At 38.2% G+C, this 24,401-nt stretch overlaps 1 protein-coding gene across 7 annotated transcripts in view; it reads right to left on the bottom strand.

Moving 5' to 3' along the window:
* LIN52 (lin-52 DREAM MuvB core complex component) overlaps positions 1-24,401 on the bottom strand; it is a 114,860-nt gene that overhangs the window by 24,086 nt on the left and 66,373 nt on the right. Inside the window, exon 7 of one of the 7 annotated variants that reach the window (XM_055538640.1) lies at positions 17-1,596. The exons of the other annotated variants lie outside the window; for them this stretch is intronic. Coding sequence (XP_055394615.1) covers positions 1,574-1,596 — 23 coding nt within the window. The 3' untranslated portion in view covers positions 17-1,573. Of the gene's footprint in view, positions 1-16; positions 1,597-24,401 lie in introns of those variants that run through there. 7 annotated transcript variants of the gene reach the window in all.

Here is a 24,401-nt window from a genome sequence, read left to right as displayed (position 1 = left end):
ATGAATTTTGGCCCAACTAAAAAAATCTATAACATTTTGATTCCACTTAGTTGACTCAGTAGTATGAACAGAATGCTAGATTTCTAATTAAAAAAACAGATATGCAACAAGCAGCAAAAGTTTACTGTATAGCACATGGAACTATAGTCAATACCTTACAATAACCTGTAATGGAAAATAATCTGAAAAATCATATATGTGTATGTGTACAACTGAATCACCTAGGCATGCACCTGAAACACTAAGTCAACTACACTTCAATAAAATATATATATTAAGAAAAAAGAAAGAAAACTGCTTGAATTTGCTATTTGTCTAACATCTTTTCCCTAGTCTAAAATAAATAGAAAATAAACAGCAAGTGATGTCATTAGCAAAAAAACACAAAGCGAGAAATACGTATTAAAATGATGTATAACATAACCACATTTATTTAGGATGTATTTCAATATCAAAGGCCAAACTGCAACAAAGCAAAAATTATAATTACTTTTGTGCCAACCTTATAAAAACTCATTGTACACTTCAAATGGATAAGTTTTACAGTCTGTGTAAAATATTTCAATAATGCTGTTTTCATTAATATCAGTGGTGTGTAACAGCTGTGCAAAATTTAAATTCAGAAGTATAAAAAGCCCCTCGAATTCAAGTGAAACTCATGATAAAGAGACTCCACACAGTGAAGAAACAAGGTTAACAGAACCTGGGTTTCTCTACTAAAGGCTCAGGCATTCAGTTTTTACCTCTACCCTGAGGCACAAAGAAAAATAGCCCTTTCCTCCTGACTTTGTTCTTGGTAAAGAACTGACTGAAAATCTAACCAATAATTGTTCCTGATTTTAAAAAATCAAATATACTTCAAGAAAATATATACTTCATTAAATTCAACTGTTTAATTTCAGATTAATATCAGAATTTGTATTTATGATGTACTTTTAAAAGCAAAGACACTGTATATATTTTGAATTAAAATAAGTATGGTACTTGGATTAGACATTATGAATAACTATTTGAAAAATGTTCCTTTTGTTTAATGACTAAATATTCATCCCAGGGAGTCAGAATGCAATTAAATTTAATGTAAGTACATTAGATTAGTGCAAATGCATTAAATGCAGAAATATTTAACAAAGCTATATACTTAAACCTATCAAAATTCATGGACTGAAAGATTAAGATTTCTATGAAAACTTAAGTAATCCTCAGTACATGTAAATAACTGGCTAAATGTAACAACTGAATTAGCAATCCTAACACAGATCATGAACAATGTAGATAATTTCATTTACACAAAAGCATTTAATTGTAGACTTTTCAGAATGTGCTCACTACTGTGCTAGTCTCTGAAGGTAAGAATACTGATTTTTTTAATGTATGGAATCTAGAAAAATGGTACTGATGAACCTATTTGCAGGGCAGGAATGGAGACACAAATGTGGATAATGGACTTTCCACACAATGGACACTCTGGTGGAAAGAGGGTGGGATGAATTGAGAGAGCAGCATCCAAATACATACATTACCATGTGTAACACAGATAGCTAGTGGGAAGTTGCTGTCTAACACAGGGAGCTCAGCCTGCTGCTCTGTGACAACCTAGACGGGTAGAATCAGAGGGTGGTGGTGGGACGAAGGCTCAAGAGGGACAGGATATGTGTATACTTATGGTTGATTCACATTACTAGCAGAAACCAACACAACATTGTAATTATCCTCCAAATAAAAATTTTAAAAATAAATTTAAAAAAGAAATCAATAAAAAAAGGCAAGTAACACATTCCCATTTCCTTAGCATAGGAAATTATATACATTATCTTATAATAACCTATATTGGAATATAATCTACAAAAATACTGCATCACTATGCTGTACACCTGAAGCTAACACAATACTATAAATCAACTATACTTCAATAAATAAATAATAGTAAGCAAACAAAAATGTTTAAATTTATTTTGTTTTTTTGGTCATGCCATGTGGCATGTGGGATCTTAGGTCAGTGACCAGGGGCTGAACTTGCGCTCCCTGTGTTGGAAACACAGTCCTAACCACTGGACCACCAGGGAAGTCAACCGGTTCATTCAGTATGTATTTATTGAATACAACTTCATACAGGATTAGTAACGCTCACTTTTTTGCAGTCTCATCTTTTGAAGAGATTAAAAAATTCAGAAAATCAGTACACGAGTGGTTTGTATAGTATAATTTCTCACAGAGACCGTAAAAGTCTCCATACTTGTCTCACTAGTTACTTTGCTGCCCTTCAATCCTGTGTAGTCATTTGAGTAGGATCATTTTCTGATCTGAACACATCCTTACATTGTTAATATATCTGCAAAGCAAAGTTCTTATTTGTTCTAATTAGTGCCATCTTTCCTTGGTACTGACTTGATGTTACACTTCTCACCTCTTGCTCAAAACGAACTGTAACCTGCTCCACACATTACATAGAACCTGCTCAGCCCTAACTGGTTCCACCAGTTAAACTCCACCTAACTGGGCATCACTGTCATGTTAACATGTTTATTCTACATCGTTCAAAATTTAGAGCACCCAGTGAAGAGTCTGTGCTGAACCACAATGACTAACATTTCTTAATGGTGATTATATGTTGGGTTACTATTCAAAGCACTTAACTCATTATTATTTAAAATCATCACAATATCCTATAAATGGGTGCCATTTACCATTCCCATTTTACAAATGAGGCACAGAAAGGTTAAATAATTGACTCAGGTTTATACAGCTAATAAGTGGTTGAGACAGGATTAGAACTCCCATATAAACTTTAGAATCATTTAGCTTTCAATTTCTTAACAAGACTTGGTAGGATTTTGATTGGAATTGCACTGAATATACATAGATAAATCTAGAGAGAATTAAAATGATAACTATATTTGGCTTCTGATCCATAAACATGGTGTACATCTCCATTTATTTAGTTCCTTAATTTCTCTCAGCAATGCTTTGTAGGTTTCAGTACACACATCTTACACACACATGGCTAAATTTATTCCTAAGAATTTCATGTCATATTTATTTTAAAAAATCATTTACCAATTGTTTGTTGCTGGTTTAGAGAAATAAAACTTGATATTTGTAGTTTGATTTTGCGTCCTGAAATCTTGCTTTAATTCACTTATTGTTTCAGCAGCTTTTTGGCAGATTCTGTAGTTTTCTATGTAAACAATCATGTCATCTATGAATAAAGACAGTTTTACTTTTTCCTTTCCAATATGTATGCCTTTGATTTCTGTCTTTCCTTATTTTACTAGTTACTCCATCATAATGTATTATTATTATTTTGTATATTGCCGGAATGGACTTGTCAACATTTTCTTATGGATTTTTGTATCCTGTGATCATGAGGTAGTATCTGTAGTTTGATTTTCTAATCTTTGTCTGATTTTACTGTTAAGATAGTGTTGGCCTCATAGTATGAGCTGGGAAATACTTTCTCCCTCTCTATTGTTTAACTCTTCATTAATTGTTTACTATAATTTTGTATCTATATGAGATGTTCACTAAACTTACTGTGGTCATCATTTCATGATGTACATAAAATGTATACCTTAAACTTATTCAGAGCCGTATGTCAATTATATCTCAAAAAAACTGGAAGAAAAAAAATTTAATAGAATTTATTAGTGAAGCCATCTGGGCTGAAGTTTTGTTTGTAAAAAGGTTTTAAACTACAAATGCATTTTTTTTTATTAGATGTAGAGCTATTCAAGTTTTCCATATCTTCTTGAGTCAATTTTGAAAAGTTGCATCTTTTAAGAAATTTGTCTTTTCCAACCAAGTTATCAAACTTATTGGAATAAAGTTATCTTATCCTTCTAGTGTCTGTAGGATATGAAATGATACCCCTCCTTTCATTTCTGATGTTGGTAATTTGTGCCTTCTCTCTTTTACTTGGTCAATCAAGACAGTTATCCACTTTATCTTCTCAAAGAATGGTTTTTTTGAATTCACTGATTCTGCTCTTCTCTTTTGATGCACTGACCCTTTTATCCTTAATGAAATGCTATTCTTGCTCCCTGGTAATATTCCTAGCTCTGAACTCTACTTTGATGTTGGTATAGTCACTCCAGCTTACTTTTTATTAATGTTGCATAGAATATCTTTTTCTATCCTTTTATTTTTAATGTATCCATGTATTTATATTTAAGTTTTGTATACATGTATTTATATTTAAGTTTATATACAGAATATAGTTGTCTTATTTTTTTAATCCAATGATAATCCTTATCTTTTAATTGATGTGTTTAGACCATTTATATATTCCTCCATCTTTATTGAGCTATTTTTGACATGTATGTAAGTTTAAGATATGCAATGTGATAATTAGATACATGTATATATTGAAAAATGATTACCACAGTAAGACTACGTAACATCTCTATCTCCTCACATAATGGCAATTGTGTGTGTGTATGTGGTGATAACATTTAAGATCTACACTCTTAACTTTCAAGTACATTTGATCATTTATGATTTATATTTATGATTTCATCATCTTAGTGGTAATTCTATTCGTCCCATATGTTGTTTGTTCCTTTTTTCCAGTCTCCTTTTGGATCAACAAGCCATTTTTTAGTATTCTATTTATATTTCTATTATTGATTTGTCAGCTGTGCTTGGAATGCCCTTAAACATTTCCTGTAGTGTGTGTTTCTTGGAGACAAATTATCATGGCTTCTGTTTGTCTAGAAAATATCTTTATCTTGCCTTTATCATAGAAGAGTATTCTAGCAGAATAGAGAATTGTAGGTTGACAAGATTTTTTCTTGCAGTATTTTAAAGATTTCATTCCATTATTACTAGTTTGCATATTTTCTGATGAGAAGTCTACTTTCATTCTTATTTCCTCTATATGTCTTTTTTTTTTCCTCTGCCTGCTTTTAAGATTTTTCTCTTTATCATTCTTCATTACTCAACAAATTATGATATGTGCTGGTACAGTTTTCTTCATGTTTGTGTTTGAATGACCTTCTTTATATCATATTTGGAAAAATTTTGGACACATTTCTTTACATACTTTTTCTGGATTCCATTCTTTGGGACTCCAATTACATATATATGCTAGACTGCTTGGTATCATTCCACTGAGGTTATATAATTTTGTTTCAGCATTTTTCTCTTCATGCTTTATTTTATTTTAGATAGTTTATATCAATTTCTATAGTTTTTACTGCTATTCAAGTTGAGCAAAATTGCTCAACTAATTCATTTTTGAGTGAAATTCATTTGGTTTTATGTATATCATATGGATTTTAACAACAGGCATAAATCCAGAAGGGGATGACATAGGATGAGAAGGTTGGATGTTATCAGTGACTCAACAGACCTGAGTCTGAGCAAATTCTGGGAGATGGTGAAGGACAGGGAAACCTGGCATGCTGCAGTCCATGGGGTCACAAAGAGTCAGATATGACTAGCGACTGAAAAACAACAATAAATCCAGAATGCTTATTACCTTTTCTGTGGTTTATAGAAAGATGATTGGGTTTTTAAAAAAGGAAAAGGACTAAAGATTATTCAAACTTAGGAGAGGAAGGAAGAGAAGGGGAGCTTATGCTTCAGTTCAGTTCAGTTGCTCAGTCATGTCTGACTCTTTGCGACCCCATGAATTGCAGCACACCAGGCCTCCCTGTCCATCACCAACTCCCAGAGTTCACTCAGACTCACGTCCATCGAGTCAGTGATGCCATCCAGCCATCTCATCCTCTGTCGTCCCCTTCTCCTCCTGCCCCCAATCCCTCCCAGCATCAGAGTCTTTTCCAATGAGTCAACTCTTCACATGAGGTGGCCAAAGTACTGGAGTTTCAGCTTTAGCATCATTCCTTCCAAAGAAATCCCAGGGCTGATCTCCTTCAGAATGAACTGGTTGGATCTCCTTGCAGTCCAAGGGACTCTCAAGAGTCTTCTCCAACACCACAGTTCAAAGGCATCAATTCTTCAGCGCTCAGCTTTCTTCACAGTCCAACTCTCACATCCATACATGACCACTGGAAAAACCATAGCCTTGACTAGATGGACCTTTGTTGGCAAAGTAATGTCTCTGCTTTTGAATATGCTATCTAGGCTGGTCAAAACTTGCCTTTCAAGGAGTAAGCATCTTTTAATTTCATGGCTGCAATCACCATCTGCAGTGATTTTGGAGCCCCCAAAAATAAAGTCTGACACTGTTTCCACTGTTTCCCCATCTATTTCCCATGAAGTGATGGGACCAGATGCCATGATGGTAGTTTTCTGAATGTTGAGCTTTAAGCCAACTTTTTCACTCTCCACTTTCACCAAGGGGCTTTTTAGTTCCTCTTCACTTTCTGCCATAAGGGTGGTGTCAATCTGCATATCTGAGGTCTATTTCTTCTGGCAATCTTGATTCCAGCTTGTGCTTCTTCCAGCCCAGTGTTCCTCATGATGTACTCTGCATGTAAGTTAAATAAGCAGGCTGACAATATACAGCCTTGACGTACTCCTTTCCCTATTTGGAACCAGTCTGTTGTTCCATGTCCAGTTCTAACTGCTGCTTCCTGACCTGCATACAGGTTTCTTAAGAGGCAGGTCTGGTGGTCTGGTATGCCCATCTCTTTCAGAATTTTCCACAGTTTATTGTGATCTACACAGTCAAAGGCTTTGGTGTAGTCAATAAAGCAGAAATAGACGTTTTTTCTGGAACTCTCTTGCTTTTTCCATGATCCAGCAGATGTTGGCAATTTGATCTCTGGTTCCTCTGCCTTTTCTAAAACCAGCTTGAACATCTGGAAGTTCACGGTTCACGTATTGCTGTACCCTGGTTTGGAGAATTTTGAGCATTACTTTACTAGCGTGTGAGATGAGTGCAATTGTGTGGTAGTTGAGCATTCTTTGGCATTGCCTTTCTTTGGGATTGGAATGAAAACTGACCTTTTCCAGTCCTGTGGCCACTGCTGAGTTTTCCAAATTTGCTGGCATATTGAGTGCAGCACTTTCATAGCATCATCTTTCAGAATTTGAAATAGCTCAACTGGAATTCCATTACCTCCACTATTCTGGCTCTAGGTGAGTGATCATATCATCGTGATTATCTTGGTCATGAAGATCTTTTTTGTACAGTTCTTCTGTGTATTCTTGCCATCTCTTCTTAATATCTTCTGCTTCTGTTAGGTCCCTACCATTTCTGTCCTTTATCGAGCCCATCTTTGCATGAAATGTTCCCTTGGTATCTCTAATTTTCTTGAAGTGATCTCTAGTCTTTCCCATTCTGTTGTTTTCCTCTATTTCTTTGCATTGATCGCTGAGGAAGGCTTTCTTATCTCTTCTTGCTATTCTTTAGAACTCTGCATTCAGATGCTTATATCTTTCCTTTTCTCCTTTGCTTGTCGCTTCTCTTCTTTTCACAGCTATTTGTAAGGCCTCCCCAGACAGCCATTTTGCTTTTTTGCATTTCTTTTCCATAGGGATGGTCTTGATCCCTATCTCCTGTACAATGTCACGAACCTCTGTCCATAGCTCATCAGGCACTCTATCTATCAGATCTAGTCCCTTAAATCTATTTCCCACTTCCACTGTGACCTAAATCAAATCCCTTATGATTATACAGTGGAAGTGAGCTTATGGTATGTACTATTAATTATTCATTTTTATTATCAAGTCTTATGTTATCAAAAAGAAAAACTTCACCACTCTGTAACTTTTCAATCTCTTCTGTATTTAATCAGAAAGAAAATGGAACATTTAAACCCCAAAGTAACTTCTAAAATGTTAAACAGGATACTTTAGAGTTTATCTCACCAAGAATTACTTTTTTCTTTTGCTTTGAGGTTCATAATTTGGCAAGAAAAGCACTATAAATTCTGACAGGTAATCAAATAAATTTATATTCACCACAGATAAACACAAAAAAGAAAAGCTCATTAGTAATTATACTTGAAAATCTGTAGAAGATATAAAAATTCTAAAAATGTGAAATGGGCTCACATTAGTGTAATTTAGATGAAAAATACTTAAATTTTCTGAGGAGTGTTAATTGGCCGTATTACCTAGCTTTTCACAAGAGGGCAGCAAGAAGCTTTCTAATGTAATGAAAGTCCTAGTTGAAAGGTACAATGGAATTTCAAACTATTACATAATAGCTACATATATAAATATACACATACAATTTCAAGTTTTATATTTTATAGTTTGGGGATACCTATAAAAATCTTAAGAACACAAAGTTTTCTGGAGGTTCTATAAGCTATTCACCTATCTTTGTAAGAACTTATTAAGTTATCAAGGCAAATAACCTATAACATAAAAACATGATTCTCTCCTACAAAGACTAATTTTGATAATACAGAAGATATTCTAAGAATGTTTATAGTAGACCAAAATAAACAACCATTAAGACAAAGTATGACAAGTGCCATAGACAGGAAAAGATTAAGTATTAATACTACAGGAGTCCAAAGATGGAAACAGCACTAGTAAGGACTAAAAATTCACAGCATTAAGCTTGAGTTGGGTGTCAAGTGTGAAGGTATGCACAAGTGGAAAGGAGGGGCCAAGGCATTCAATACGGCAGCCAAGAAATGGACAAAGTCATATGGTGCTTTGGCAAAGAGAAATGAGGTACCATCTTCAGAAATACTCACAAGTGAAGATTCAAAGGAAAGCATACAGCCTAGAAGTACAGGTTCCCAGAAGTCAGAGAAGTGTACAAAAATTAATGAGGCTAGAAAAGGCTGTTGGACAAATCTAAAATCAGATATTTAATTTTAAAGAAACCATACAGGACAGGAGGGGCACATGATTTGATAACTGAAAAACCTGAAGTTTTTGGTTGATTTTCGTGTTCATTTTGAGATAATCCAGGAGATGCAAATGCTAACCAAGAAATAAAAATCTTAGTTTCTATTATTAGATGCAGATTCCAGATCAAAGGAAACAACACTGATCAGGGATCAGTCCACAAATAGAGTGCTGTATTCAATTTTCATTGTTATAAGAAAAATGTTGGTGACCTGGAAGCTACATTAAAAAAATTTTTTTAAAAAAAGGAAATCAGAGTAGTATCTCAAAACTGCCACAACAGGAAGTTAAAGACTGGTTTTATTTATCTTTCCCCTTCAAACTTCCTTTATCTTCTGTACCCCAGTTCTAGGCAATGGGAGCAAATCTACAAAGTCACCCACATTAGAAACCTGGGAAGATCATGCTGGATCCATTCACTCCCATCTTCAACTTGTCACCAAATCTTGCTCAGTCTCTAGCCCAAAAGTCTCATTTCAGTCACATTTATTGCCTCACCACTGCTTTAGGTCTTCTCCATTTCATCCCTGCGTTATTACTGATAACCTAACTGATCTCCCAATCTCAACTTTACTCTCTTACAAAATCACTCTCCACATGACAGCTAAAGTAACTTCTATAGCCAAATCTAACCATATTATTCCTGGTTTAAAAAGAAATCTTCAGTTACTTCCAACAATCTTCAGAATAGTCTTTAAGTCCTCTTTCATGTTTACAAGGTCCCTGTCTACCTCTTTATTTCTTTGTTCATCAGATTTTTACTAAGCATTTATTAACATTATATGCTAGGTAATATGGATACAATGATGACTAATTCAGAAAAGGTACTGTCATTCATGGAGCTTGGTCATGAACAATGTCATCTCCTGCTAGTCTCCTAGCACTCCAGGTACACAGGGACACTGGCATTTCCTTAAGTGTACCATTTGAATTCATACCTCTGTGCCTAAGTACATTATTCAAATTACTTAGACCGGCCCACAATTTCTTCTGTATTCCTATATTGCTTTATATCCATCTGGCAAATTTTTAAGCACTCTTCAAGACTCAGATTCAAGTGTCTCTCTTCTATGAAACCACACACAGGCAGAGTTGTTTATTCCCTTCTTCATGTCAGCCATGAACCACAAACTTCTTTTACACTGAACTACAATTATTTAATTACATGCATGTCATTCCCTGGGAGATGACTTATTCACAGATGTCTACTTTATTTCTGAGGCCCTAGAATGGCTCAAAGGTTAAAGCGTCTGCCTGGAATGTGGGAGACCCGGGTTCAATCCCTGGGTCGGGAAGATGCCCTGGAGAAGGAAATGGCAACCCACTCCAGTATTCTTGCCTGAAGAATCCCATGGAAGGAGGAGCCTGGTAGGCTACAGTCCATGGGGTTGCAAAGTCAGACGCGACTGAGCAATTTCACTTCACTCACTTGGAATCTAACAGTGTCCAAAGCATAGAGCATAGGATAAGCTCAATTGATAACTGTGAACAGAATCCTTAATTCTTAACTGTTGAACAGAATAGAGATGAACTAATTCTAAACAATATCTAGTAATATTCTAGAGCTGGTTGCAGAGCTCTGCCTGAGAGTTCCCCATGATGGGAAACTTGCTACTTCTTAAGAGTCCATTTAATTTCTGGACATTTGGAAAGTACATCCTTTAATACTGTGGCAAAAACAAAGCTAAAAAACCTCTAACTTCTCCCCATTGTTCCTAAATCTGTCCTCTGGAACAGGATGTGGATAAATGCCCTTGTTTAGTCAGTGCAGACTAAATGGGATTTAATGAACCTAATCAAAAGTAAGGAAAAATAGGTGTATTATTTGTTGTTGTTTTTGGAAAGACTATGACAGCTGTTCCTTGAATACTTTAAGAGCAATAAAACTAACCCCTTATCTTTCTTGACACTAAGGTTCTGTTCAAACCCAAGAGGTTTATAGAAATTGTGCAATTCTTTTGTACTTGCAGATATTCAGTAATTCTTCAGATGAAACACACAATAAGGAGAAACAGCATGTGATTCTATAGCCAAACATGGATGATCCATTAAGAAGACAAGTGACAGCTCAACTCTCTCTCCAGGAACATTTGTCACCTACGCCTTTATCCTTCAGGGATTTGAGTTGAATGACATTTGCTGTAGGTTGATAATTAGTTTTTCTTTCTTTCTTTTTCATTTTTTTTTTTTTTTAAAGCATAGGAAGCCAATGTTGGCTTCTTCCCCATGAGAGACACTAGCCTGAGTGGTTTTGGAAATATACGCCTTGATCAGATTTGCACTATGACTCCTGAATACATGAGCCATCCGAGCAACACCTGCTCTCCTGACAGGTCATCAGGGACTGACAGGAAAAGGATCCATCAATTCCATTCTCTCCAGAGAGATCACCCAGACCTAGTGTTAAATGTACAGTTCAATGACATGTTAAAAAGTAAAATTCCACCCACCAAAACCTACCAGTTACCAGAGGTCAATATTTAAAATGAAGACCCTAATAATGGAAATTAGCATAAAATTTATTTTTTTTCCCAACTGGACTGTAATCCAACTAAACACTCAAAAAAGTACCACTTATATCAAGGGGAGAAAGATGGAAAGGAGTGAAACTCCTAATTAAATTGTATCACCAATATATTGCTAAGGGTGTGAATTTTGGGCTCTATTTCTTATGATGGGGTAGAAATACAATTGCTTCGTACCCTAAAACTGTGAATTACTTATTTTGGATTATAGTAAGTTTGGGCATGCGATTTTATAACACAAAAACTGTAAATATGTAAGCAATCATATTTTTATTTAAAGTAATTAGCTTCCTTTTCATCAGCAAACGGAAGTATAGATCCTTTATATTTGGCCTATTTATATTTGGCCTATTTATATACATTTCCTGTTTTGGTTTCCACTTACTTTCCTATTAAACATTACTTAGCTTTCTCTCTCTAAATGTTACAACATAGTCTCTGTCCTTTCTACTACATATTTCATCCATTTTTAATGATTAAGCTATTAAAAAAAAACCCTGAAGTTATACATGTACATATCTCAAAACATTAAATAAAGTTCTATAAGGTTTGTTATGAAAAACTGTAGTCCTCAGTGGGAACCATTTTTACGCTATTTAGCCGATTATATTACCCTTGTCTTTCTTTACATGACTAAATAATATGCTTGTATTACTATTTCTTGATTTTTCAATTTGGGGCACTATCTATAGAATTCTCCCAATATAGAAAGTGATGATTGACTTCCTTTTCCCATCCTTCCACCTTAACTCCTCACAATATAAGCATCTATCTCCTACCTTCTGAGAGTTATATATTGTACTTCATCTAGATCAACATTCACTTTCTACATTATTATGATTATATGAAAGCTACGTAAAGCTAAGCCATAAAATCAACTATGATTACCTTTCCTTTCTTGCATATTTTTTGTTTTCCCTGAGTTTTTTAGGCTGCTTCGTTTTCTATATATTTATCTCAAGTTCAACCACAGACTCACTGCCTGTTGTTGCAATCTTAAGATATTGAGACGTACCACGTAATTTATCAATTTCCTCTTCCTGAAGAAGTCTCCAAGATGGTCTGTCCTTTAGGCCTGGTGCACAGCAACCACCCTCGATTCCTCCTCTCTCATCTGTTTTCTGTGTCCTGTGTCACTTTCTTTCTTGGCCTATTCCCTTGTTTGGCTGGTGCATGACTTCCAATAGTGCACAAGAATTTTGGGGAGGTCGATTTTTTGAGATCTTCCTTGTGGAAAAATGTCTTTATTTCATCTTTTCATTTGATTTGGTATTCAAAGTTGAAAATAATTTTCCCTCAGAATTTTGAAGATATTGCTCCAATGGTCTCTAATGTTAAAGACACTGACTTCTACCCTTTGTATGCAACCTGCTTTTTGTCTTCTCTAGAAGCTTTCAGGATCTTCTCTTTTCCCTCAGAGTTCTGAAATCATGAAATGATGTGCCCTGGATTATTTTCATCTATTTTGGTGGTACCTGTCACAACCTTTCAGACCAGAAATGTATTGTCCTTCAATTTGGGGAAAATTATTTTTGAAGTATTTCATTAGTGATTTCCTTTGTCTTTTTCTCTCTTTCTAGAATTTTTATTATTCAGATTTTGGGCTCTGATAGATTGGTTATCTTTTCTCTTTCATTCATGTATTCCTGCTCTATTTTTTGAAGATCTCCTTAACTTTAACTCTGAAAATTTTTGAGTTTTTCATTTCTATCAAAATTTTAAATTTCCACGAGCTCTTTCCTGTTCTCTGTATGGTCCTTTTTAATAGCATCTGTTCTTACTACCTTTGCAATACCTTATCTGTCTGAGAATATTAATTAGACAGATTAGCATATGCTATTTTCTCTTAGTTGATTTTTTCCATTTGCTGTCTTAGGTCTTTTTTTAAAATATTAGGGGCATTTCTCCAATGTTAATAATCTTTCATTGTTTTTTCACATGTAAGAACAAAAAACTAAAAAGCTGCTTGAAAAGTCTGAGTGTAGGAGTTGGGCATGTCAACTGAGCTTCACTGCAGTGTGACCAGGCCTTTTAGTTGTAGAACTTTCAATATCAGTGCTTTTATTCGTCTTGGGCTGGTCAGATTTCCCAGCAGTCTCTTCCAACCTTCAGACTGAAGGGTGAAAGCCTGGCTGTGGAGGGAGCGGGGAACCTCAGCCTACATTGGGCATAGTTCACTACAGAACCTCCATCTTTGGTTGGTTCTAGTTGAGGAACCACTTTGTTTTATCATCTCTAAAAAATAAAGCTTTTATCTGCGTGGGGTATAATAAAGCAGGTGACGTAGGCATCGGACTCCTTCTTAAACAGACTTTAATTAATCGCCCTATTTAAACTATCCCTCTCTCCACCTGGTACCAATCTTTAGCCCCTTGGAATATTGTGAAGTGTAGACTGGCTTCATTTCTGGCTTTTCTCACTTCAGAATTGTTTTTTTAGGTTTCCTAGGTTCACATGCCTACCAGCTCCCAAAATTTTGCTGTTGTTGACCTCTATTCTCTTTGTGGGATTACATCTTTTTTTTGGAGGGTTTGGGAAGGGAAGGACAACAAATGTGTGCATTAAAACCATCATTACCCTAGAAGCATTCTTTCTAAATTTATTTTCCACTATAGACACTTCCAGTTTTCTCCATGATTCCAACTGTTTTGTCAAGCTCCCCACTCCTACCTTGGTTCTGTCTTTACATTCCTAGTGTTAGTTATAGTCCTTCTAAAGAACAAGGATAGCTTCTGAAAAAGTAGCAATGAAGACAAAATGGGGAAGTATCCATTTGACGGCTATGTTTCTGTTTCTCATTTGTAAATAAGATTCCATCTATTCAACAGGCTTTTGGACACTACTGCTGCTGCTGCTAAGTCGCTTCAGTTGTGTCCGACTCTGTGCGACCCCATAGATGGCAGCCCACTAGGCTCCGCCGTCCCTGGGATTCTCTAGGCAAGATCACTGGAGTGGGTTGCCATTTCCTTCTCCAATGCGTGAAACTGAAAAGTGAAAGTGAAGTTGCTCAGTCGTCTCTGACCCTCAGCGACCCCATGGACTGCAGCCCACCAGGCTCCTCCGTCCATGGGGTTTTCCAGGCAAGAGTACTGGAGTGGGGTGCCATTGCCTTCTCTGATAATATACAAAAGCAACATAAAGTATGGTCCCAGACACCAAGGCTCTTACAATTCAGCTGGGACAACAAGCATCAATAATAACTGGTTGCTAAAAGAAGTCAAGAACAGGAAGGGTCAATGTGGCTAAAAACAACTGGGAGAGAATTATAACAACTCAAGAAAAATGAAATGATGAGAAGACAGTCATAAAAGAAATTAGGAAAATTCAAAGTGGTTAAAAGGATAAAAGTCATCTTCTATTCACATTCATGATTTGTCTTCCAATTACTATCAGATTCTTTTGGGGGGGAAAGTTTGTTAAAACCTATTGATAAATATTTATTAAACCCCTTTGTAAAAGGTAGCCAACAGGACATTTATAGCTAGGTCAATCATTGGCTCACATGGCACTGTTTAGGTGGTAAGCGCTACCCGGCCAACTATAAAAATTGCAGGTGTACTCTACTTGGAGAGAAATTAATATCTGTGAACTGTGGTGTTGGAAAAGACTCTTGAGAGTCCCTTGGACTGCAAGGAGATCCAAACAGGATAAAGGAAATCAGTCCTGGGTGTTCACTGGAAGGACTGATGCTAAAGCTGAAACTCCAATACTTTGGCCACCTCATGCAAAGAGTTGACTCATTGGAAAAGACTCTGATGCTGGGAGAGATTGGGGGCAGGAGGAGAAGGGGACGACAGAGGATGAGATGGCTGGATGGCATCACCGACTCGACGGACATAAGTTTGAGTGAACTCTGGAAGTTGGTGATGGACAGGGAGGCCTGGCGTGCTGCGATTCATGGGGTCACAAAGAGTCAGTGCGATTCATGAGGTCGCAAAGAGCTGGACATGACTGAGTGACTGAACTGAGCAACACAAAAACTATTCATGAGGCAAAATGAAATCATTTACTTTGTAAGATTTAACTTTCCACAAAGCTTTCACTTTCCATGCCAGTTATTCATTTACTGCCTCTAGGCTCCTAACTCCCCTTCTTTGCCCTGCTTTGTAATACCGGTGCTGGACTCTGTAGCAGGCTACATGCTTCCTGTCCGGTGGTTTGACATTCAGCTTGCCAACAGAGGTGAGAGACTGCAAGAAGGGAACTTTTCTTCCTTATTATGCTCAGTCACTCAGTCGTGTGCGACTCTTTGCAGCCCCATTGACTGTAGTCTGCTGGGCTTCTCTGTCTGTGGAATTTTCCAGGCAAGAATACTAGAGCAGATTGCCGCCTCCTATTCCAAGGGATCTTCCCAACCCAGGGATCGAACTCGTGCCTCATGCAGTTTGTGCACTGGCAGGCTGATTCTTTACCACTAGGGCCACCGGGGAAGCTGCTTCCTTCTTGTAATGTGTGGTTTTTCTGTGCAGGACAAGCAGGTTGGCATGGAGGCGGGGGGTGTCCCAGAAATATTCATCTTGCCAATGGCTGCCCTCAGTTCAGTGCCCCCAAGCTAAGATTCTTCACCACCTCCTGGGCAGCTGCTTCTGTATTCACCAGGAGGGTACCCTCTGGCAGTAGGCAGAAGGTCCTTTCCTCAGAGGGCTGAATCTCTGCCTTGAGGACATCTCTCTAAGTTCTTCTATGTTCACTATCCTTGCACCTGGGGTGAGAGGGCGATGGAGGTAGAGTAGGAGCTTTCTTGCTCACCTTACAGTCTTCTTTTACCCCTTTAAGTGAACTACCTTTCAACTATTACTCTAGTCAAATTACTCCTGACTAGATTCTGACTGATACAATTACCCCAAAAGACCAAATAAACAGAATGCGTATGATGCCAAATAAAGGCGATTCTCAAATCCTAATGTTAAAAAATGAATTCTAGGAATTACTGTTACAAATCTAGAGACATTCCCCAACATCAATTCTGAGCAAGACAACCATAAATATAAGGTTCCCCAAACCATGAGTACCAAGCGCTGAAGACCAAGAGTAAAGAACAAACTATTGCAGAAAAACTTTTGGATTTTGCTGTGATAAAATTACAAGATTAGTGGCTGACAAGAACCCAATAGATGAAAGAACCTGATTATAAGAAAGCATTTAATACTGCTTCTCCTGGCATCTTCCTTGCAAAATTAATTAAAACTAGCCAGGATATATGAGTCTCATGAATTGAAAACTGGCCTCAAGACCGCAAGGAGTGATTATAAACTGCTTTAAATCACATTGAGGAAAGTGTCTGGTAGAATGTCTGGAGAGTATTAGATTGGTTATAATCCAGTATTTCCATTAGTGCTTGGGCAAGTAAAGAGTAAGTTAATTAATACTTAGTAGACTAGAGGGATTTGTAAAAACCAGTATGGTCTAAAGTATAAAAGATTTAGAAAAGTGAGAAAGATGTACAAAAGGTAAGCTCTTTCTCTTTACTATGAATAATTAATATAAAAAATAAATTTCACCTAGTGATCTCAAGACCTCCATATGCATATGGGCTATATGAAGTTAACAGTGAAGAAACAAAGATTTTTATCTGGGCTAACAACAGCAGCCACCTTGGGGGACTTAATTCCTTTCCATCTGTAGAGGTTATAAACTCAGAGAGAGAAGAGTGTTTGGATCTATAAACAGTCCTTCGCATAGCTATTATCATCCAGCAGTTAAGAATACCAGAACTTCCTTTATATGTGGATTTGTACATTTACAAATACACAGAGCGACTTCCCTGGTGGCCCAGTGGTCTCTGTCTTCATCTCCTGTTTTACTCAGCTGTTCACCAAATGTGGCATACCTCAGGCCTTTGCATTTCCTGCTGCTTAGGCCCAGACTACTCCTTACCCATTCCCAGCAGCAATCACCACCCTCACCCCCACCTACTTACTCCCTGCCCTTCCTTAAAGACTACTTAGGATTACTTTCTCTGATCCTGTCTGAAATAAGTAACTTTCCCTAGTGCTCTCTAATAAACTGTTATCTCAGGACCAGAATGTTCTTCTCTATAACCCTGCCTAGTAGGTACAAAATAATCATACCGAATGATTAAGGAGAAAAAAAAAAAAAACACAGCCCTTTCAGTTACTATTAACTTAGAAATTCTTAAACATGGGTCAGTACTCTGATACTTGAACTGAGTTTAACTCTGATTATGTACCTCAGTTTAGGAAGCTGTCTTAAAACCAGCCATTGGTTTTTAACTTTTTGGGGGTCACAGACTGGCAGACGTAGCTGTGTCTACTCATAACCATTCCCCCCATTTTTGTTATTAAAACCCTGGTTTTATTCAGGTACAGGGTGATCATGTGCTTAGGGGAGACTGGGTTCCTTCCCAGTCCCCAAGGGTGAACCATTACTGGTCCATCCAAACCAATCGTGCTAGCCTCATTTCTCCTGACAGAAGTTCATTTAGGCACAGGAATGTGACTAATGCCATTCAGCAGCATGTGAGGGGAAATATCCTTCAGAGCTTCTCGGGTTTTTCTCACTGATAAGAAGACTGGGGGCCAGAGGGACATAATTCCCTTTTCTACCTTAGGATACTATTGTTGGTGCACATGTGGATGCTAAGTCGCTTCAGTCATCTTCAGCTCTTCATGACCCATGGACAGTATCTCCTCTGTCCATGGGATTTTCTAGACAAGAATACTGGAGTGGGTTGCCATGCCCTCCTCTAGGCGATCTTGCAGACCCAGGGATTCAAGTGTCTCCTATGTCTCCTGTACTGGCAGACAGGTTCTTTACCACTAGTACCACCTAGGAAGCCCCTATTGTTGGTATATGATGTCAAAAACTGTAGTAGCAGTCTAGTAAATATGATGGAAGCCAAACTAAGAAGGAATCCAACACATCAAAGATGGCACAGCAGAAAGATGGAACTAACAGTGGTCTCATGCTAATGGTGAGTCAGTGAACTAACCAACCATAAAAATGACGCATCTCTGGACTTCTTGTTAAACAGAACACCTTTATCCTTTAAACCAAGGTAATTGGGCTTTCTGTAATTTGCAGACAAAAGCAACCTGACTCACAGTATATTGGTTTGCTGGGGCTGTGGTAACCAACTACCACACACTGCGTGGCTTAACTACTGTCCCACAGTTCTGAAGGCTGGACATCCATGATCAACGGGGCAGCAGGGTAGCTTCCTTCAGAGGGCTGTGAGGAAAGGGTCTGCTCCAGGCCTTTCTCCTTAGCTTTTAGACGGCTGTCACCTCCCTGTGTTTATTCACATCATCTCTCTCTACATGTCTGTCTCTGTTTAAATTTCCCCCCTTTATAAGGACACCAGTCAAACTGGATTAGGACCCACCCTAGGGACCTCATTTTAACTTGATTACCTCTGTAAAGATCCTATGTTCAAGTAAGTTCATACTTGGAGATACTGAACAGAGGATGAGATGGTTGGATGGCATCACTGACTCAATGGATATGAGTTTGAGCAGACTCTGGGAGTTGGTAAGGGACAGGGAAGCCAGGCGTGCTGCATTCCCTGGGGTCACAAAGAGTTGGACATGACTGAATAACTAAACTGAACTGAACTGAACTGAGATACTAGAGGTTTTGGGACTCTGATGCACCTTTTTTTAGCAGAACACAATTCAACCCATAATGGAGACCTTTAAAAAAATCTAGTGAAAGTCATGGATACTTTCTGCAGAAAAATATACATGTATATGTACACATATCCAATTTTGTTTATAATTTCAGGAGATTCATGGACGCTTAGGTTAAAATCCACAGCTAAAGTATTTTCCTGAACAACAGAGACACTTGAGCATTACCTACACACATACAGAAGCTTAAATCAGTAACTGCCTAAGTAGCAACATTATACTGCAGGTAATTCTAAGGGTACTGTGCTATGTATGGTCATCAAGGGGTATCATTGAGGAATTGGTTCCAGGACCCCCTTAGGGCACCAAAATCCATGGATACTCAAGCTTTTTATATAAAATGGTTTAGTATCTGCATAAAACCTATGCACATTCTCCTGTATACTTTAAGTCATCTCTAGATATAAATATCTAATACAGTATGAATGCTATGTAAATAGTTGTGAATACAATATAAATACTATATAAACAGTTGCAGCAAATTCAAGTTTTACTTTTTGGAACTTTCTAGAAAAATTTTTTTAAAAAATATTTTCAATCTGTGGTTGGTAGAATCTGCATATATGGAACCCGGGGATATGGAGGGCTGATTGTATACATAGAAGAGGAAAGAAATAATTTATTAAATTAAGATTATGCTAAGATCACCAGAAAGCTTTAGGAAAGGGAGTTACCAAGACAGTCTTCTCTTAAAGGCATAAAGTCAATAATATTCTTTATTTTACTTGAAAATTTTAGGCATAATTTGGGTGAGACTGTTTTACCTCAGAATTCCTAGCATTAAATCATTCTTACAGGGACTTCCCTAGAAGTCCAGTGGTTAGGACTTCATGCTTTCACTGTTAAGGGCACGGGATCAATCCCTGGTCAGGGAACTAAGATCCTGCAAGCCATGCAGCATGACCAAAAAAAAAAGAAAAAAGAAATATTTCTTATAATTAAATGAAAATATATAATCTACACTGAAAAGTATTAGTACAAAGAGAAAACACACTTAATTTGCATTAATCTGTTAATATTAAATAAGTCTTAAAACCTAAAATAGTTGAGATCTAACCACCAGGAATGAAGAGCCTTTAAATGCTCATTTCCATGGCCCAACAAGCCTGCGTTGTCAGTAAGGTTGGAAGGAACTCTGGGGCCAAGCAAACTGGCAGGAAGCAAAGGTGAGAGAGAAATGTGCCGGGAGCCGGCATATTGCATATTGAGTGCATATTGCATATTGAGTGCAGCACTTTCCACAGCATCATCTTTCAGGATCTGGAATAGCTCAACTGGAATTCTATCACTGCTGGGAGCCAGCGTGAGGCATTCCGCCCATGACAAAGGTCATGAGGAAGGAGGCTCGGCATACGCAAAGGCGGGATCGAGCCTCAGGAGTCCCCCTGGAAATTCTTGAGCATCTACCCCCAAAACCAGAGTCTGCCTACTTTCTGCTTTGTGCTTTCACCCACACCTCTGACTTTACAGGGGGCTGTCCCCCACTACCTCTCTCTGAAAAAAAGAGTTAGCTTACAGCTCCAGTTAATAATTCTTGGATGTGACAGTGTTTCAACCTACAAACTCCTTTGGAAATCCTCTAGCCTGCCTGAATGGGTTTTTCCGGCCACATGTGATTGTTCAGAGCCTCCCAACTGTGAGAGGCAGGAGATGTTCTAAACTGACTAAACACAGATTCCTTTGAGTAGTTAAAAGATTAATTAGAAATTGTATTGGTGAAGGGTTTTTTCACTTGTTGAGCAAGTTTGCTGCTAAGTCTCCATACTCCTTACCTACTGTGTCCTTGGCAGTGTATTGATTGATATAATGGGTGTATAGAAATGTAAAATGCAGCTTTGTCCAATGCTTTTTGGAAGGCTGGTGCCTGACTTTGGAATAATCACCTTTAGAGAAAAATAAGTTTCTTAAAATGTTAACAGGCCTCCGGGCCAGAAGATGATGTCAATCACCTGAACTTTTGCATACGATAAGTTTGAAAGCCTGGCTTAGATTAGAACCAGGAACTGCTGTCCTTGCATGACTCCACCCCTTTCCCCATTATCCTCTATGCATAACTTAAGGTATAAAAACTACTTTGGAAAATAAACTGCGGGCCTTGCTCACCAACGCTTGGTCTCCCCATGTCATTCTTCCCTTTAACTTCCAGCTGAGTGTCCATCTGGAGCGTGGATATCCTCTGCGACCATTTATTTGCCTGGGCTTCTAAGACCCACTCGAGAAGGTGTCTAAGGTGGGGCACCTTCCGCTATTCGAGAGGGCGCCTGCGGCCTCCGTGGTCAGAGCTAACCTGGTGTCACGGGTTATATTGATTTTCCGCGTAAACCAAGCCACTCAGCTTCTTTTCTCCACTGAATTTTCCTACTGAGCTATCCTTATTTCAGCCGCTTTTCTCCACTGAATTTCCTCACTGAGCTATCCTTATTCTATTAACTCTTTGTATCCTTAATTAAAGTGTAATTAAGCAGTTGTTCCCTGACCCTCGCCTAGCCGTCTCTCCTTCGAATACCCTGGATCAGCCGGGGCTGGTCCCCGGCAGAAATGGAAGGAAAACTGTTATCATCTGGGTACAATATCAATGTAACTTCCAATGTGTGAAGAACTAAGAAATTCTGAAGGTATTTGGCTTTGAGGAATAGCATTCAAAATCATTAAGGGCCATTTGTAAACTGTGGCAATCAGGTTAAATAAGTTTGATTTCTGTTCTCTAGAGATATATAAGATGGTGGTGTAGTTCAGCGGCTAAGTCATGTCCGACTCTTTGTGACCCAATGGACTGCAGCATGCCAGGCTTCCCTGTCCTTCACCATCTCCTGGAGCTTGCTCAAACTCATGTCCATTGAGATGGTGATGTCATCCAACCATCTCATCCTCTGTAGCTCCCTTCTCCTCCTGCCCTCAATCTTTCCCAGCATCAGGTGGCCAAAGTATTGGAGCTTCAGCTTCAGTCATGCCAATACTGAAGCTGAAGCTTAGTAATGGTAAGAATGGGCTTCCCTAGTGGCTCAGTGGTAAAGAATCCGCCTGCCAATACAGGCGATGCAAGTTTGATCCCTGAGTCGGGAAGATCCCCTGGAGAAGGAAACGGCAACCCACTCCAGTATTCTTGCCTAGGAAATCCCCTGGGCAGAAGAGCCTGGTGGGCTACATACAGTCCATGGGGTTGTAAAAGAGTCAGACATGACTTAGCAACTAAACAACAACAACAATGATAAGAACAGCAAAGAGACATTTTCCTTCCTCTTTACCATTACAAATTGCTGCTAACTAAGTTAAATTATAAGGTGAAGTGTCATAAGAACAAATCATTGAAAATTTGATCATTAAGATACCTGAAGTTGAAACAAAGAATTGGGAACATTTGCAAAACCACATGGCAAATGATACACAAAATCCTTAATTACTGAGACTAAGAAGTTACACATTTTTTCTTCCATAGGCAATCCTGAGTTATGGAACTCACACTGAGTGATAACAAAAATTAACTCTGCCTGAGGGAACAGGGAGACATTATAAGGAGAGGGTAGGATTTGAAATGGCCTTAAAGGATATGTAGTTTTCCAGATAAAACTGGAAAAACCAGGTTGATGTTAGCAAAGTCTTTCTGTGAAGGCTCGAGGAATGTGAATTTTATCTTATAAGACCCAAGGAGCCAAAGAACAAAGAATAAGCAGAAGTATGACATAACTGGCTTTGTTTTTTAAGAAGTATCTGCAATAGTAGAGGATACTTTTTCACCACTGACCATGGCAACTAACAAGGTCACACACCTAACAGATGCTCAATTAACAGTTGTTGACTGATTGAAGCCTTAGGAAAGGGTTATCAGAACTGCAGACTGACACATAAATAAGGGTTAGTCCAAAAAGGCAATCCTGGGTATTCACATAAAGAAACAGCAGTATTTAAGGCTTAATATTTGTTTTTTGTTATTGCTCAAAATGGGGTAAGTATTATGATCTGTAACCAAATAATGCCAATTCTTCTTTTTCCACATTGATATGACTTTATCTGGCTAAAATAGGAGGACAAAGCAAATCAATAACCTTATCTAGAGGAGGAAATAAAGCCAAGTAAAATCGCATCTAAAACATCAATGTTTATTTCAGTCTGTAAGCCTTTTTTTTTTCCTGCTTGTCTGTACAGTCTCCAATCATCCCTGAGATACAAGCGATTGGGCTCTTCTGGACCCACCAGTTAAGGGGAGGGAACATTTATCTACCGTCAATTCATGGGACACTAATCTCCTTCCCACTCCTCTGATTACAAGCAAGCAGGATGCTAGAGGAAAAGCCTCAACTGAAGCTTTAAAAATAAATAAATAAACCCAGCCCCTTCTGCTCCAGGAATACAGAAAAGACTGGCATTATTAATACAAGAGAAAGTGATCTGCCCAAACAAAAGCCAATCTGAAGGAGGCACCAGCGCCGCAAGCTAGCCTGGCATGATTGCTAGGAAGAGGGCACCCTTGTTAAAAATGTATATTTTAATTTTCTGTATTGCAAAAGGCCCCAATTTGCCCAGGGATCTAGCTAAGCTGCCATTTTCTACTACGACAGAGTCTAATCTTTATTTAATGGATTTAGCATCTATCTTCACTAGAGTGGTCTCTAAGGAATAGGGGAGGGGAGAATGAAGGGGCAGAAAAGAGATGCTCAGATCCCCCTCCCCCTTTCATCCATCCGGCACTCATGTTTGTGTTCAAAATTCAATTACCTCCTTATTGATACTTCACAGAGATATTTAAGCTGCAAACATGAAGCCCTGATTTCCCAAGGGGCCATGCCCCTCTCTATTTCACTGCTTTGCTTCCCCCTGGGTGAATTCCTGAGGCGTCCATATTAATAGGTAATCAGTCACAATTCATTTATTAAACAGCAAGCAAGGTTTATCAGCCTGCCCTGATTAGCCCGAAGAAACCACTGAATTCCTAATTTATTTATGGAAATGTAAGTGTCTTTTTGAATTCCATTCAGGAGCTGCAGGAGCGCTGTGGTCTTAGCACACTGCAGTCTTACCGGCAGCACAAGCAGCGCCTTCAGGACCACGGCCGCTGGCCACCAGAAGGCAAAGAGCCAGGGACGTACAAGCACAGACTCCTCTTGGCCACAGGATTTGGATCCACGTAATCCTTGGATTAGTACTTATTTGATTGCTTTCTGTTTACATAAAAGAGTTGGAAATGTTGTCACTAAGGCAGCCATTACAATCCACCATAACAAAAATCAATCCCTGGGACGCTGCTTGTTGATTGGCAGAAAAGTGGCCCTTAATGGAGTAGAACTGAGGACCTCAGTGAGCTAAAAGACAATCCTTCTCAGAGTTAAAACCAACACCAGACTGGAATACAAACCAAAACCACTAAAATAATACATCTTGAGCATTTCTTTTAGATTAGTAGCTAAACCAGATCCTGTTTTAATTTTGTACTGTTCTAGGCTGCAGTGACAAA

Source organism: Bubalus kerabau, chromosome 10 (genome assembly GCF_029407905.1).
Source record: "Bubalus kerabau isolate K-KA32 ecotype Philippines breed swamp buffalo chromosome 10, PCC_UOA_SB_1v2, whole genome shotgun sequence".
Taxonomy (NCBI): domain Eukaryota; kingdom Metazoa; phylum Chordata; class Mammalia; order Artiodactyla; family Bovidae; genus Bubalus; species Bubalus kerabau.
This window is presented reverse-complemented; position numbering and strand designations above follow the sequence as displayed.